Here is a 13,450-nt window from a genome sequence, read left to right as displayed (position 1 = left end):
CTCTTCGTGCATGCAAACTCGTAAACCGTAAGATCATAAAACGCTTTCAAGTGCGTGAGTGGACCTATTTATTCCATGCAAAGGAGTCTATTGTCCAAATGCCAAAAGGCTAACGGTCAACGGCACAATTCGTTCGATTGAAAAGCGCAATTTCAAAATTGAAGTACAATAAATTTTTAGAGTTCCAAAGAAAGTGAAACCATTTGAAAAACAAATGAGAAATTATGTAAATGAGAACTTTCATTTTTTGTTGTGCGAACCGTCGTTCGCATTGGCGTGTTGTTTGTTGCTCTTGGCTTGCTGGCTGGCTGGCTAGCGGTTGGTGCTGTTGCTGTTGCTGGTCTCGTTTTCGGCTCGATCCCAAAGACATTTTTGGAATATGGAATGCGATGACTGTGAAGAGACATTGTTGGTGCTTCTGCGGTTACTGTTGCGATGTTGAATGGATACTTCTTGGCTTTGTCTTTCTTTTGTTTTCAATTCATTTTATAATCTAATCCCAATACTTCATTTATTTGTTGGGCTTATACAACAAAAATGAATAATGCGATGACAGTGACAATGACGGCTGCGACGACGACGCAGACGTCGGCAGCTTGACTTAGACAACAACTAGAAACCGAATCGCATCGCAAAATCCCATTAAGCCGGCAAATTTATTTAAATACCAAAAAGATAGCCCCGCTGAAATGTTGACATGTTTATTTTTTATTAGTCTTCCAACAGAAGTGCTGTCGGAAGGTTATTAATGTACAGGTTATTCACTAGTATGAATAAATTTTTCACTGACATTGTCTTTTATACCATTTCTTATTAATTATGTCAATAAATCCCCCGAAATAAATTTGAGGTTGATTTAGATCGTCACTTCACTCTTCAGATATTGTAACGGTGAGGCTTCTTCGGTCGAAAGGTCAATGAAGGATTTATCTTTTCATTTATGCCATAATGTAGAGAGAGGGAAGGAAAAATACTAACCCAATACTTATGACATGACTTGACTGACGAAGACATGCATTTTCAGGGCACTTAGAGATGTGTGTCTGCCTATCTCTTAGTTTCATACAAATTTGAATACCATAAAAATTGGGGCCTCTTCTCTAGGCCTACTACTTTTTGGATATAGATGTAAGAAGTCGAAACCAAGTGTTTCATGCATAATATTGTTGTCCTTATTTTAGAGTTTCGAGCCAAAGATAAGCAAACTTAGTTTAAAGATGATCTATTTTCGAACTTTTTTAAAGAAACATTACCTATGGTGAAAGATATTTTCCTTGATATTAAGGATTTTTATTTTATATGGTAGGTTAAAAGATCCTGAACTTTGCGTGTTGTTATTTGTTGTCATTGAAAGTAAGAAAATTTACTTTGGGACAAGACAACAGTGGGCCTTAGTTAAAGACGCAAAATAGCCTAACAAATAGGATCGCCTTTAAATTTTTAGTTTTTTAGGTTAAGATGCTATGTTTAAAATGGAATTTTTCAAAAAACTAGGGTCAAAATATCATTGAAAGTAAGAAAATTGTTTTTGGGACAAGACAACAGTGTGCCTTAGTTAAAGACACAAAATAAGAGCGTCCTTAACTTTTTTGTTTTTTTAGGTTAAGATGCTATGTTTAAAAATAGAATTTTTCAAAAACTATAACTGGACAGCCATCTGTAAAGTAAATTATGAATCAATCAGCGATCGAAATTTAAAAAACCTTAAATTTTTGGCTAACTTTTTTCTTTGCATAAAACTCCCACACGTTATTAGCGGCCAGGGCCACCAACAGCTTGTCACTCGGTTTCAGAGGGAAAACAATGCTTTCGATGAATTGGCGAATGAATCGATTGACAAAATGTTAGTGGTCCCGGCCCTAAACTTCTAGACGCAATTCTAATCTTAGTTATGATCAAAATATGCATATTAACGGCAGAACGGCTTCTTATTTTCTAGATAAATGCTTTGCTGTTGGAGTTACTTCACCAATGCCTGTAATTCATAAATTTACTGTCATAAAAATGTATTAATTACTATTAATAAATGTCCTTATCATCGAGCTTAAACTTGAATCGGACAGCGCTCATTGATATATGAGAAGTTTGGCTCTCAATGGAATGTTCATGGGCAAATCTACAATATATGTCAGTAGCTAGACCCAAACCCGCCTCTCTACGCTTTTCTTTATAATTCGGGAAACAATATTTTCCGTTGCATTTCTGCAATGTAGGATCATAGGAAGGGCATTTCAAGGACCCATAGTCCTACATATTATCAACAAACATCCCGCGCGGATGTTTTTGTCTATTATCTAATTCGTGCTCGATGAAACTTGTATCATCGAAATTGAAATCGAAAGTGCGTCCAATACAGCGCATATTATCCAAAAATTTGTTTTCAATTAATTTTCTCTTTGAGCCTATTAAAATTAATAGCAAATTTCAATCATTTCTTTAATTGGTGCAATTAAAAAATGATTTCAAAATATCAAAATTTTCAATCATTTTTTAATTGCATCAATTAAAAAATTAGTTTGAAATTTCAAAAATTCTCAATCATTTTTTTAATTGAATATGCAATTCTTAGTCTAATTTAAAATTTATTGATTCTATAACTAAGCCAAACAAGGCCTAATAAAGTTACAAATAAAAAAATATATTTTTCATCTTCAAGTTTTTTGTTTTGCCTGTTAGGCCGAAGATAATTAAATTTCACAATTTTCGTTTGTTTCTCTTTCGAGACGAGCTCAATGATCAGAGATTTTTCTTTGCAAATGGCAAAGGAAAGCCAGAGATCGAGAAAGAGACACACCAACCACTATGGGACACGTTTGCTCTTTGGTCAGAAGACTTTCAACCATATTAGGTGTGATGGCTTCAAGGGCCGTTCGTTGGTATGTTGCATTTGTATCGCATTTATTGCGAAAACGCGTCTATGATACAATTACCACATTAACATTAGCTGTACTTTTTCCAATGCATATGTTTTCGTGCAGTGACAGTGTATTTGTCTGCAACAATTACACTACTTCCATGGTATGCACATGATTCTGTGCATCTGTTGGAAGTTGTATTGATGGCTTCGAACTCTACGGCAACGGTTCTTGCTGTTGCTCCGTGTGCCCAGGTTCGAATCCCGGCCGGGCTCTGCCGAATTTTTTTCATCTTCAAGTTTTTTTTCCTGTTAGGGCAAAGATCATTAAATTTCACAAATGCAGAGAAAAATCTCCGATCATTGAGCTTGTCTCGAAAGAGAAACAAACGAAAATTGTGAAATATAATTTTTAATTGAAAATTTTTTTAATCACCATTTTCAAAAACTCTGATATTACTGATATTATCATTTTCGTGATTGAAACAAATTCAATTAAGACATTAATTGGATTGATTAATTTCGTGATTGATACGGATTTTTATTTTATTCTGTGTACGAGAAGTTCTAAGGAAATGCCAATGCACAGACAGGCACATGAACTTCGCTCAACATTGGCAAAATAAATATACGACCATCATATAGTGTTGTTTTAAAGGGTGATTTTTTAAGAGCTATAGGAAAGTTTAAAAAAAATCATTAAATCTTTATTTGAATCGATAGTACAGTTCACATAATTCAATATTTGAAGATTATTTCATGCAAATGTTGACCGTGACAGCCCCTCAAATGGTCCAGTCCAACTTTGGCATACTCTTCCCAACATTTCGGCCAGTATCTCACCAACAAATGCTTCAATGTTGTCTTCCAATGCGTTAATTAAAGCGGGCTTGTCTGTATAGACACATTTACAGGTAGTGGCAGTTGCCCAACAACAAAATGTTGAGTGCACTATCTGTCAAAATCAGTGATTAGTGCAACTCTGATTTTGTGTAAGTTACTAGTTCGCGTCATTTTGCGTTGTTTGTGTGTGTTATGGTTCTTAACTACAACACATACAACCAAAACTCGTTGACAGATAATGCACTTCGCGAGAAAAAATGTTAGTCAGCTGTTTACGGTACACTACCTGGTAATTATATCATGTATAGACATGAGCTTTAACAAAGCCCCACAAAAATAGTCTAATAGCATTAAATTGCACTATTTAGGCGGCCATTTGAACGGTCCCGAACGTAAAATAAAATATTCACCGAACTCGCCTCTCAATAAGCCCGTCTTGTTGAAACCACATGTCATGCAAGTCAAGCTCTTGCATTTTGGGCAAAAAAGTTAGATATCATCTAATTATAACGCTCACCATTCACAGTTACGTTACGATTCGCATCATTCGAATTTTTCTGGGTGACTTGGTAGCTCTTGCAATGCTTCTGGCTGGTCTTCACTCCGAAATCGACAATTTTGCTTATACGAAACGTGCGTGAGCTATTTAAACCAGTGTTACCAAAAGGATAATAGCCAAAAAATCACCCTTTAAAAAACATTACACCCTTCAATGATTATTTGAAGAAATCCGTTTTCCGGATCCAAAATGTTAATAGCAACCCTCGCATTAATGAACAAAACTTTCTATACAATAGGTTTGTTTTAGTTACTCTATAATCGATGCGTTCATCTCCTTCTTTTAGTCTTTGTCGTTCAGATTGAATGAAGAAGAAGAACGTGTCTTATTCATTAAACGAATTAATGAATCTGAAATGCAAAAATTTAAATGAGGTGTTACCCATAGTTAGGTTAGGTTAGGGTGTCAATCTATTTTCTAAACAGACTCACTTAGACAATATTAGTTCATTGTGAGTTTTTTTACTTCGTTGTATCTCCAAAAATGGTTGCTGAAGCCACCGCTTGTACGTCAAAACTTTGACTTTGAACTTCTTTACCCTTTCACTAACTTAAATGTATTTTAAAATGGGAAAAAATTCGTTTAGAAAAAAAACAAACCTCAAAGTCTTTTAAAATGCGAAGTGATCGCTGAAATGATAACAAATCTTCTCCTTAACTCATGACATGTTGGAGCATTTAAGAAACACCAAAACGTGACATGATTTAATTTGTTAAACTTTTACTTGTTCCAGTAACACCTTTTGTCAGCTTCTTCTTCTTCACATGGAATCAGTGACCCAGTTTCATCTTCACTTTAAAGAAGGTGCTAATTATAGAATTTTAAGCTGTTAAGAAGTTCCCAATTTATGTTTATAACACCATGCCGCAAGATTTAATTTTAAATCGTTTATTAGAAGCAGCCATGACGAGGTAATTTGTAATTTAAACCTGTTTCGATGATAGTGAAAATGGTCTCTACACCGTAGAGGTAATTTTGAAGAACAAATTTGTCTTGTGTTACTCGCATTGAAAAGGTTTCAAATTAATTTTAAGTCAACAGGTGGTGTATAGCTAACAGATTGCATAACTTTATGTCTATTTACAAAAAACTATTAAAATGTTGCAAATAGAAATTCTTTGTTAATAAGGACAAAGAGAGCAATGACATGGAGTCCAATCATTTTTTCTTCAAAAATTTCACCAATCTGTATACCACCACCAAGGGATGACATATTTTATCGTTTCTATAGCAACACATGGACGCATTCATTTACGGTGAGAGAAATATTTTAAGCTAAGTAGCCAATTTCATCCGCAATCAAGTTATTGATTTTTTAAATTTTGCCATTGAGTTTACATTTCCGTACCATATAATTCTTTTTTTTTTTTTTTTTGGAACTGGAACTGCTTCCAGTCGCTTGTCACAAAGTTGGATATCAGATTCGCACTTGACTTACAAATATGTTTCATATGAACCCTATACTTGTCCGACCGATCTGCATGTTGGCTTTGGGTATTTTGCGTGTAGGGCAGCGCCCCTAACACTTTGCTCCACATTTGGATACAATACACTGGCAGAAAAATACGTTGCAAAATCATGCACCAATGGTGCCATTATCATTAATAAATGTTGTTTAAAATGTTGACAACGTGCGGAGATGATTTTGTGAACGCCCGTTATAAATTTCAAGTATCGACGATTATGAACATCAGACCTACCAATCCTGCATATGTTTAAATTATTCTTAAAACATTGTACAATATATACATAGGCGTCTCTGGTGCAATACGGCCAAGCGTTTGTAAACAAACAGTCGTGGGATGGATGAAACACAGGTTCGATTTCCAACTAAACGCAACAAGATTTTCCAATCTTAACATGTTTTATATATCAAGAATGAAAGGTATTGTCTAGGTAAAAAACTTTTTATTTGTCGCAAGTCACAAATTCGTAAACAAAATCCAACGGTTTCCACAAAAGAAGTTTGCTTTATGTGAACGAATCGTTTCTTTGCGTATAGCTCATGCAATTATGGGTTGGCTGCTAAATATTTCTAGAGATAAATTTCTAGTACCAATTTTCACTGGATAGTTATCGATTAAATGCGATAACCGTTGATGTACTTTGCTCGCTGGAGGCCACCTTAGCGCAGAAGTTAGCATTTCAGCCTATGACGCTGAACGCCTGGGTTCGAATCCTGGAGAGACCATCAGAAAAAAAATTTTTTCAGCGGTGCTTTTCTCCTACTACGCTGGCAACATTTGTGAGGTACTATGCCATGTAAAACTTCTCTCGAAAGAGATGTCGCATTGCGGCACGCCGTTCGGACTCGGCTATAAAAATGAGGGCCCTTATCATTGAGCTTAAACATGAATCTGACTGTACTCATTGATATGTGAGAAGTTTGCTCCTGTTCCTTAATGGAATGTTCATGGGCAAAATTTGCATTTTGTGTTTTACAAAAAATGCTCACTATAATCGATTTATGATTAGTACTCTAGTACATACTGGACCCTAAAAACAAGAAGTTATAACAAGTAAAAACGTTCTAAGTTCGCCGGAGCCAAATCATGGGAATCCACCACCATGGATTCTGCTAACCATTTCTTCTAGATTAGGCACTTGTCACGATTCGTAACGAAACAATCATGCAAAATGTCAGCTCAATCGGGACATCGGTTTATGTGCAATCTCCAATGCAAATTTTTGGCAAATTTTGCCCATGAACATTCCACTAAGGAACAGGGCAAACTTCTTACATATCAATGAGGGCAGACCGAATCAAGTTTAAGCTCAATGGTAAGGGCCCTCCTTTTTATAGTCGAGTCCGAACGGCGTGCCGCAGTGCGACACCTCACAAATGTTGCCAGCATTAGGAGCGGAAAACCACCACTGAAAATTTTTTCTGATGGTCTCGCCAGGATTCGAACCCAAGCGTTCAGCGTCATAGGTGGACATGCTTACCACATCAATAAGAAGAATATATAAACATGTTCAACCTCTATCGTGATTTCCACAGATAGATGGACTTCAAATGTCAAGACGATCAAGAACATATAAACTTTACGGGGTCGCAGATCAATATTTCACCATTCTTTATTTTTTTCTACAATTTTGCAAAAAATCTCTGACTTGAATGCAACTTAGGAGGAGAGGGAGAAGAAGAGGAGAATTTTGTAAGAGACACTGCCAAATATGGAGTTTTTACAGAACACAGATTGTTTAAATAAACAAATATCCATCCTTTGTATTCGTCACAAATTCTTGCAATTTTGTCGTTAACAACGTCCTAAAATTGTTCATGAAAAAAGGTTACTTGTCGAAAACTTCCTTTGTGGCTAATGAATTATTTGTTTTTTTTTTTTTGTATGGACAGGAAATAATGTGAGGATATGTGTTGGTGTCCATCTTCGATGTAGACCCATAGTTTCTTTGTCAAAAATTCGTAGAACTTTTCGTAGATTATAAATTTTACAACCACACGCAAAGAAATAATTCGTTTTACATAAAAGAAATTTTCGCCAAGTAAACAACATTTATGAAAAACATTACAATTTGTTTACGATAAAAGTACAGGTTTTCCTACGAGAAATTCTTTCAAGAATTTGTGGCAAATATACCTTTCTAACCCTAACAAGTATCTATGTACTTGATACTTCTTCTTATTTATAAATTTATTTAACGTCATGCTCATGTATATCCATAATCTTTTTTTTTATACCCTCCACCATAGGGTGGGGGTATACTCATTTTGTCATTCTGTTTGTAACTATTCGAAATATTCGTCAGAGACCCCATAAAGTATATATATTCTTGATCGTCATGACATTTTGTGTCGATCTAGCCATGTCCGTCCGTCCGCCTGTCTGTCGAAAGCACGCTAACTTTCGAAGGAGTAAAGTTAGCTGTTTGAAATTTTGCACAAATACTTTATATTAGTGTAGGTCGGTTGGGATTGTAAATGGGCCATATCAGTCCATGTTTTGATATAGCTGCCATAAAAGCCGATCATGGATCTTGACTTCTTGAGCCTCTAGAGGGCGCAATTCTTATCCGATTGGAATTACATTTTGCACGACGTGTTTTGTTATGATATCCAACAACTGTGGCAAGTTTGGTTCAAATCGGTTCATAACCTGATACAGTTGCCATATAAACCGATATTGGATCTTGACTTCTTCAGCCTCTAGAGGGCGCAATTCTTATCCGATTGGAATGAAATTTTGCACGAAATGTTTTGTTATGATATCCAACAAGTGTACCAAGTATGGTTCAAATCGGTCCATAACCTGATACAGTTTCCATATAAACCGATCTGGGGCCTTGACTTCTTCTTTGCATGACGTATTTTATTATATCGGTTCATAACCTTATATAGCTGCCATATAAACCGATCTGGGATCATGACTTCTTGAGCCTCTAGGTGTCGCAATTTTTATCCGATTTGCCTGACATTTTGTACGACAGATCCTCTCATGACCATCAACATACGTATTTATTATGGTCTGATACAGCTCCCATATAAATCGATCTCTCTATTTTACTTCTTGAGCCCCCAAAGGGCGCAATTCTTATTCGAATTGGCTGTCATTTTCCATAGGTCTCCAACATATAATTTCATTGTGTTCCGAACCGGCCCTTTTCTCAATATCGCTCTAATAGCAGAGCAAATCTTTACTTTTATCCTTTTTTTTTGCCTACGAAGAGATGTCGGGAATAGAACTCGACAAATGCGATCCATGGTGGAGGGTATATAAGATTCGGCCCGGCCGAACTTAGCACGCTTTTACTTGTTTTAAAATAATTTATTTATCAATATTTCAATGGAATGCAAACAAACAAAACAAAAAATTGTATGATCAAATAAGGAAACAAAAATTTCACATGCAATCGAATGTAGGGCAAATAAAAAGCCTTTTTTGATTTATTGGTAAACGCTATTTGATTTGTTTTTGGAAAAACAAAATGTGTCGACTGTGAATACAAAATCAAGAATTTACGAATTTGACATATTTTTGGGCACAAATGATCAAAAACATGTTGGTTCAAAAATTTTACTAATCTGAACGCAGCTTTAGTTCATTCTATTTTGCAATTAAGCAGAAAGAATGGCCAAAGGCCAAATAATAATAGCAGTACAATGCCATGGCTGTCGGTTGTGCCTTCCCAATTGACCCGATGAAGTCCTTCGTCGGCTAGGGCTGCCGCATCTGTTTAAAACACACTGATACAACAACAACAAAAATGGCAGTTATGTGACCACAATATAATTGAATGGGCAACGAAAATAATTTTAAAAATTACGTTTTTATAATGCTGTTATTAAACTGGTACGCTTCTGTGAATATTCATTCATAGTTTTATTCAATTTTCATTGCAGTTCCACGGAAATTATTTGGCGGTTATCGCATTACACCCAAACAATGTCGAGCTACCAAAACGCTGCCGGTGACAGATCCAAGGGCCAATGGGCCCACGATATGCATGTTCAATCATGAGTGTGCCCAACGCAATGGCGAAGTGGTGGGTGCCTGTATGGATGGCTTCCTCTTTGGGGCATGCTGCCAAGTGCCCAAGGCACAGCAGCCAGAGAGCACACTCCTATACGACGCTCAAAATGCCTACTATCACCAGTATCAGCAGAATAAGATACAACAGCAGGAGAACGAAACTAACAAATTGGTGTCGCAGGCCTATGAGAATTTCGCTGAGAATTCAGCGCAAGCCCAGTCTCACTCGCAGGAGAATGGCTATGGTACCGGCAATCTTAGCGGGGACTATCATGCCAACGATGAAAGTCAACAGTTGCAGGATATCTCCGAGCAGCCAAGTAGTTCGCAGGGTGAAATCTCAACAGAGAATACCCAATCTAGTGCTAGCACCGAAGCTGACTCCAGCTCCATGTCTAGTCTGGAAAATCAAAACAATGCGCAAAGTGAACCGCCCAAAATGTCCATGAACAATGAAGCGGTTAAGGTCTCCCCCTCATCATCATCATCATTATCGTCGTCAGCAAGTCCTCAGGCTCCACAAAATGATGACTTTGTGTTGCAAGCCTTAAATACCTTGCCACCGGAAGATGAAGGCAACAATCAGATCTCGTTTACCACCGAAATACCCACAAAGATTGTCAACAGCCTGACGGAGCACATCAGTTCAGAGTCTGAGTCATTTGAGGAGGATCATGCGGCATCGCCTGCTGCCCCTACGCCTACAGAAGCCACACATCCTATTCAGCAACATCAATCCGATACGAATGTGAATGCTATTGAGAACACCAAACATCAGGCGGCGGACACGCAGTCACAGAGCACAAATGCGGTCTACAACTCCGTATCCTTCAGCCACAGTGATATAACGCATCCTGGAGCCGATACAGTTTTAGTGGAAAACGAAAATGATTTGCAATTCTCCACAGGCTATGGGCCACAACCGGTAATTGTGCCGGCCCCCGACAATCAAGAGAACATCTACGAAGCCAGCAAACGGCCCACCAACCCATACGATGCCACAACTACCTCCTCATCCATTACAACTCATGTGGACTCCATCGAGACCATCATACAGCAATTGAACAACAGCAGCCATGGTCCGACTTACAATCTCATAAATCCACAATCGTCCACTTTTGCCTATGAAATTATCAACGCCACCAACTCCCCGGCTCTGAACTACAATCAGGAGCCATCGACGGCCTACAATGAAATCGAACAGAATGAGAAGCAGACTTCCACGCCCCTGTATGGCTTTGCAACGGAAGAAGCGACAACAACCTCTTCCACCAGTGATCAATATGCTGATGAATTGGTGTTGGAGGATCATACCATGCCAGAGAGCAACTACAACGATCAACAAGCTTCGGCACACCCCACTTCCGACTTTGACAAAATGCCAGTCATGGGCATCGCATATCCCGTTGACATGTCCAACATTGACGACGACAGCTCCCAATTGGGAGACAGCGACAAAAATTCTGCAGGCTCTTATGCGACAATGGGTCAACAGCACATCCAATCCAATACAAACACCAACAAACCCCATCCCGTGGCTACATACATAGGTGTGGTTACCTCCCAAAACTATGGCCAACCCCAAGCTCCACCAGTGCCGCACGAAGTTATTGTGTCCTCACACACTACCAAAGTTGAGGGAAATTTGGACTCGTCCGTCGAGTATAGGCCCATAACCACACACAAAATAACCACAGCCATGTATCAACCCACCACGCAGAAACCGGTGAAGACTACACTCAGGCCAAATTTGGTTACCAAGAGGCCTAATAATAAAAAACCACCCACCAGAATCACCACCTCAACTACCAACGGCAACAATAAAATAGCCACGACCACCAGCCCCTATGCGACTACACTAATCGAAACGAAAACGCCAATAACAGCTGATTCACAGTATAGCGGTGCATCCAGTTCGAGCAGTGTCAGCTCTAACTATCATCAAGAACCGCAGTACTCGGGTTCAACGTCAAGGCCAATCATTACCCGCAAGCCCACCCGAAAGCAGACCTCAAAACCCTCCTCAACGAGTTACTTGACAGGACCGACATCAGCTCGGCCCATTTCAACTATGGACTACAACTACGGTGGGCAACAGCAGGTGATAGCCACTGATGACAAATTGGATTCCTTTGTCCACAGCACCGCTGAAAGCCTAGCCTCCGCTGCTAATACCCAGGAATCACCGCTGTATGAAAATTCTCTAGTGATACAAGCCGATACGCCGGTGCCTGTGCTACGACCCCAGTCTCCCTACAATACCCACAAGAAACCAGGATTTGTTCAAAAGCCTGCAACCCAGCGACCAGCAGGCTTGCTCACTGCCAAGCCCTCAAAATATAATACGATGGCCAGTAGTACCACCTACACCATGCAGCAGCAAACGACGCCAAGCGCCATTTTATCAGACTCCTATCAGGATACTGACACCATGGCCACCAGACGACCAGGATATATGGAAAGTTCTCCGGGAAGCGACTTCATGGGCATTACGACAGTCATCTCAAACGATTTTGACGATCCGGGATATTATGGCACTCCTGACCGTGTCCAAACCCCTCAACCAATGCCACCGGTATTTACCCAATCGCCTAACGAAAATGTATACTCAGTGCCCGCTGACGACAAGCCAGCATTCCCCGGTTATTATGGACCCACACCTACCTACCCCGCTTTCTCGGTGCCCGGTGAAAAAGTTGGCTCCCCGGCCGAAGAGGAAACCTTCACATCACCCAATGACTTTGTCAATTTCCCTCCAGTAAGGAATCCCAATCTGAATATGTCCGCAGTTTCAAGTGCTGTCACCAGTGATCTAGAAATTGCCACTCCAGCCTTTGTGGAGGACACAATTCTAAAGAACAAGATGAACACCTTGGTGCACAAGATCGTGGAGTCGCTGCAGGGCAACTTCGAGGCCTTAGCAGACTTTATCGATGAGAGCAATAACACGGCTCCCGTCCACACTTATCAGGCGCCTACCACAGTCTCCACAGATGCCAGCAAAAAACCAACACGCAAACCTGTGAAAGCCTCCACAGTCAAGCCCAAGGCAACCACCAAAAAACCAGTAACCCGCAACACAACAAAGGCACCCACCAAAAAGACTCCTACCACGCGAAAACCCGAAGCCACAACCAAAAAACCCGTTGTCAGGCGTACAACCACCACCACCCGCAAACCGACAACACGAAAACCCACCCGCCGAATCCCCACCACCAAGGCGCCCATCAACGATGAGTTGGTCGACGAAGAGGATGAGGAGGATGTGAATCCCAGCGACAACGAAATTCCCGTAGAGGATGAAGCGCAGAACGGAGTGGGAGTAGGAGGCCGCAAAATACGTAAGTCCGCCGTGCAATTAGCAAGAATAAATATTTTTTTTATTTGAACAAGATGGACAGATCCGAACAATAGAAATTTCTTTTCTTCTTAATTCATTACTCACTCATTGCCCTTCTTCACTCTGGAAAAATTCTTAACGCGTCTAGTTCGTCTACTAAGCCACCTGGTAGCAATTCTGTGAATACACAAAACCTCCTCCGCCCTTAGAATCTCAACCCTAACACGACCCAAACCGATCCGGCCCAACCCAGCTCTAACCCATATTAACCCCGCTTCTCGTTCTAACAACCGCACCCACACACTCACTCGAACATTTACACGCACATGTCCACCCTCCTCCACCTTCACACGCACACAAGC

General features: G+C 39.5%; 1 protein-coding gene and 1 long non-coding RNA gene across 3 annotated transcripts in view; one reads left to right on the top strand and one right to left on the bottom strand.

The window, feature by feature from the left end:
- LOC106095957 (serine protease filzig) overlaps nt 1-13,450 on the top strand; it is a 60,668-nt gene that overhangs the window by 41,112 nt on the left and 6,106 nt on the right. For both annotated transcript variants that reach the window (XM_013263419.2, XM_013263418.2), the window contains exon 3: nt 9,619-13,089. In XM_013263419.2, coding sequence (XP_013118873.2) covers nt 9,619-13,089 — 3,471 coding nt within the window. The remainder of the gene's footprint in view (nt 1-9,618; nt 13,090-13,450) is intronic.
- Nucleotides 3,497-4,814, bottom strand: LOC131997791 (uncharacterized). The gene is made up of 2 exons (XR_009398421.1): nt 4,688-4,814; nt 3,497-4,606 (listed from the first exon to the last, which is right to left on the bottom strand). It is a non-coding gene; the product is annotated as an uncharacterized LOC131997791 (long non-coding RNA).

The sequence above is a fragment of the Stomoxys calcitrans genome, chromosome 5 (genome assembly GCF_963082655.1).
Source record: "Stomoxys calcitrans chromosome 5, idStoCalc2.1, whole genome shotgun sequence".
In the NCBI taxonomy this organism is placed as follows: Eukaryota; Metazoa; Arthropoda; class Insecta; order Diptera; family Muscidae; genus Stomoxys; species Stomoxys calcitrans.
Note: the sequence above shows the minus strand (reverse complement) of the source record. Positions and strands in the feature narration are given on the sequence as shown.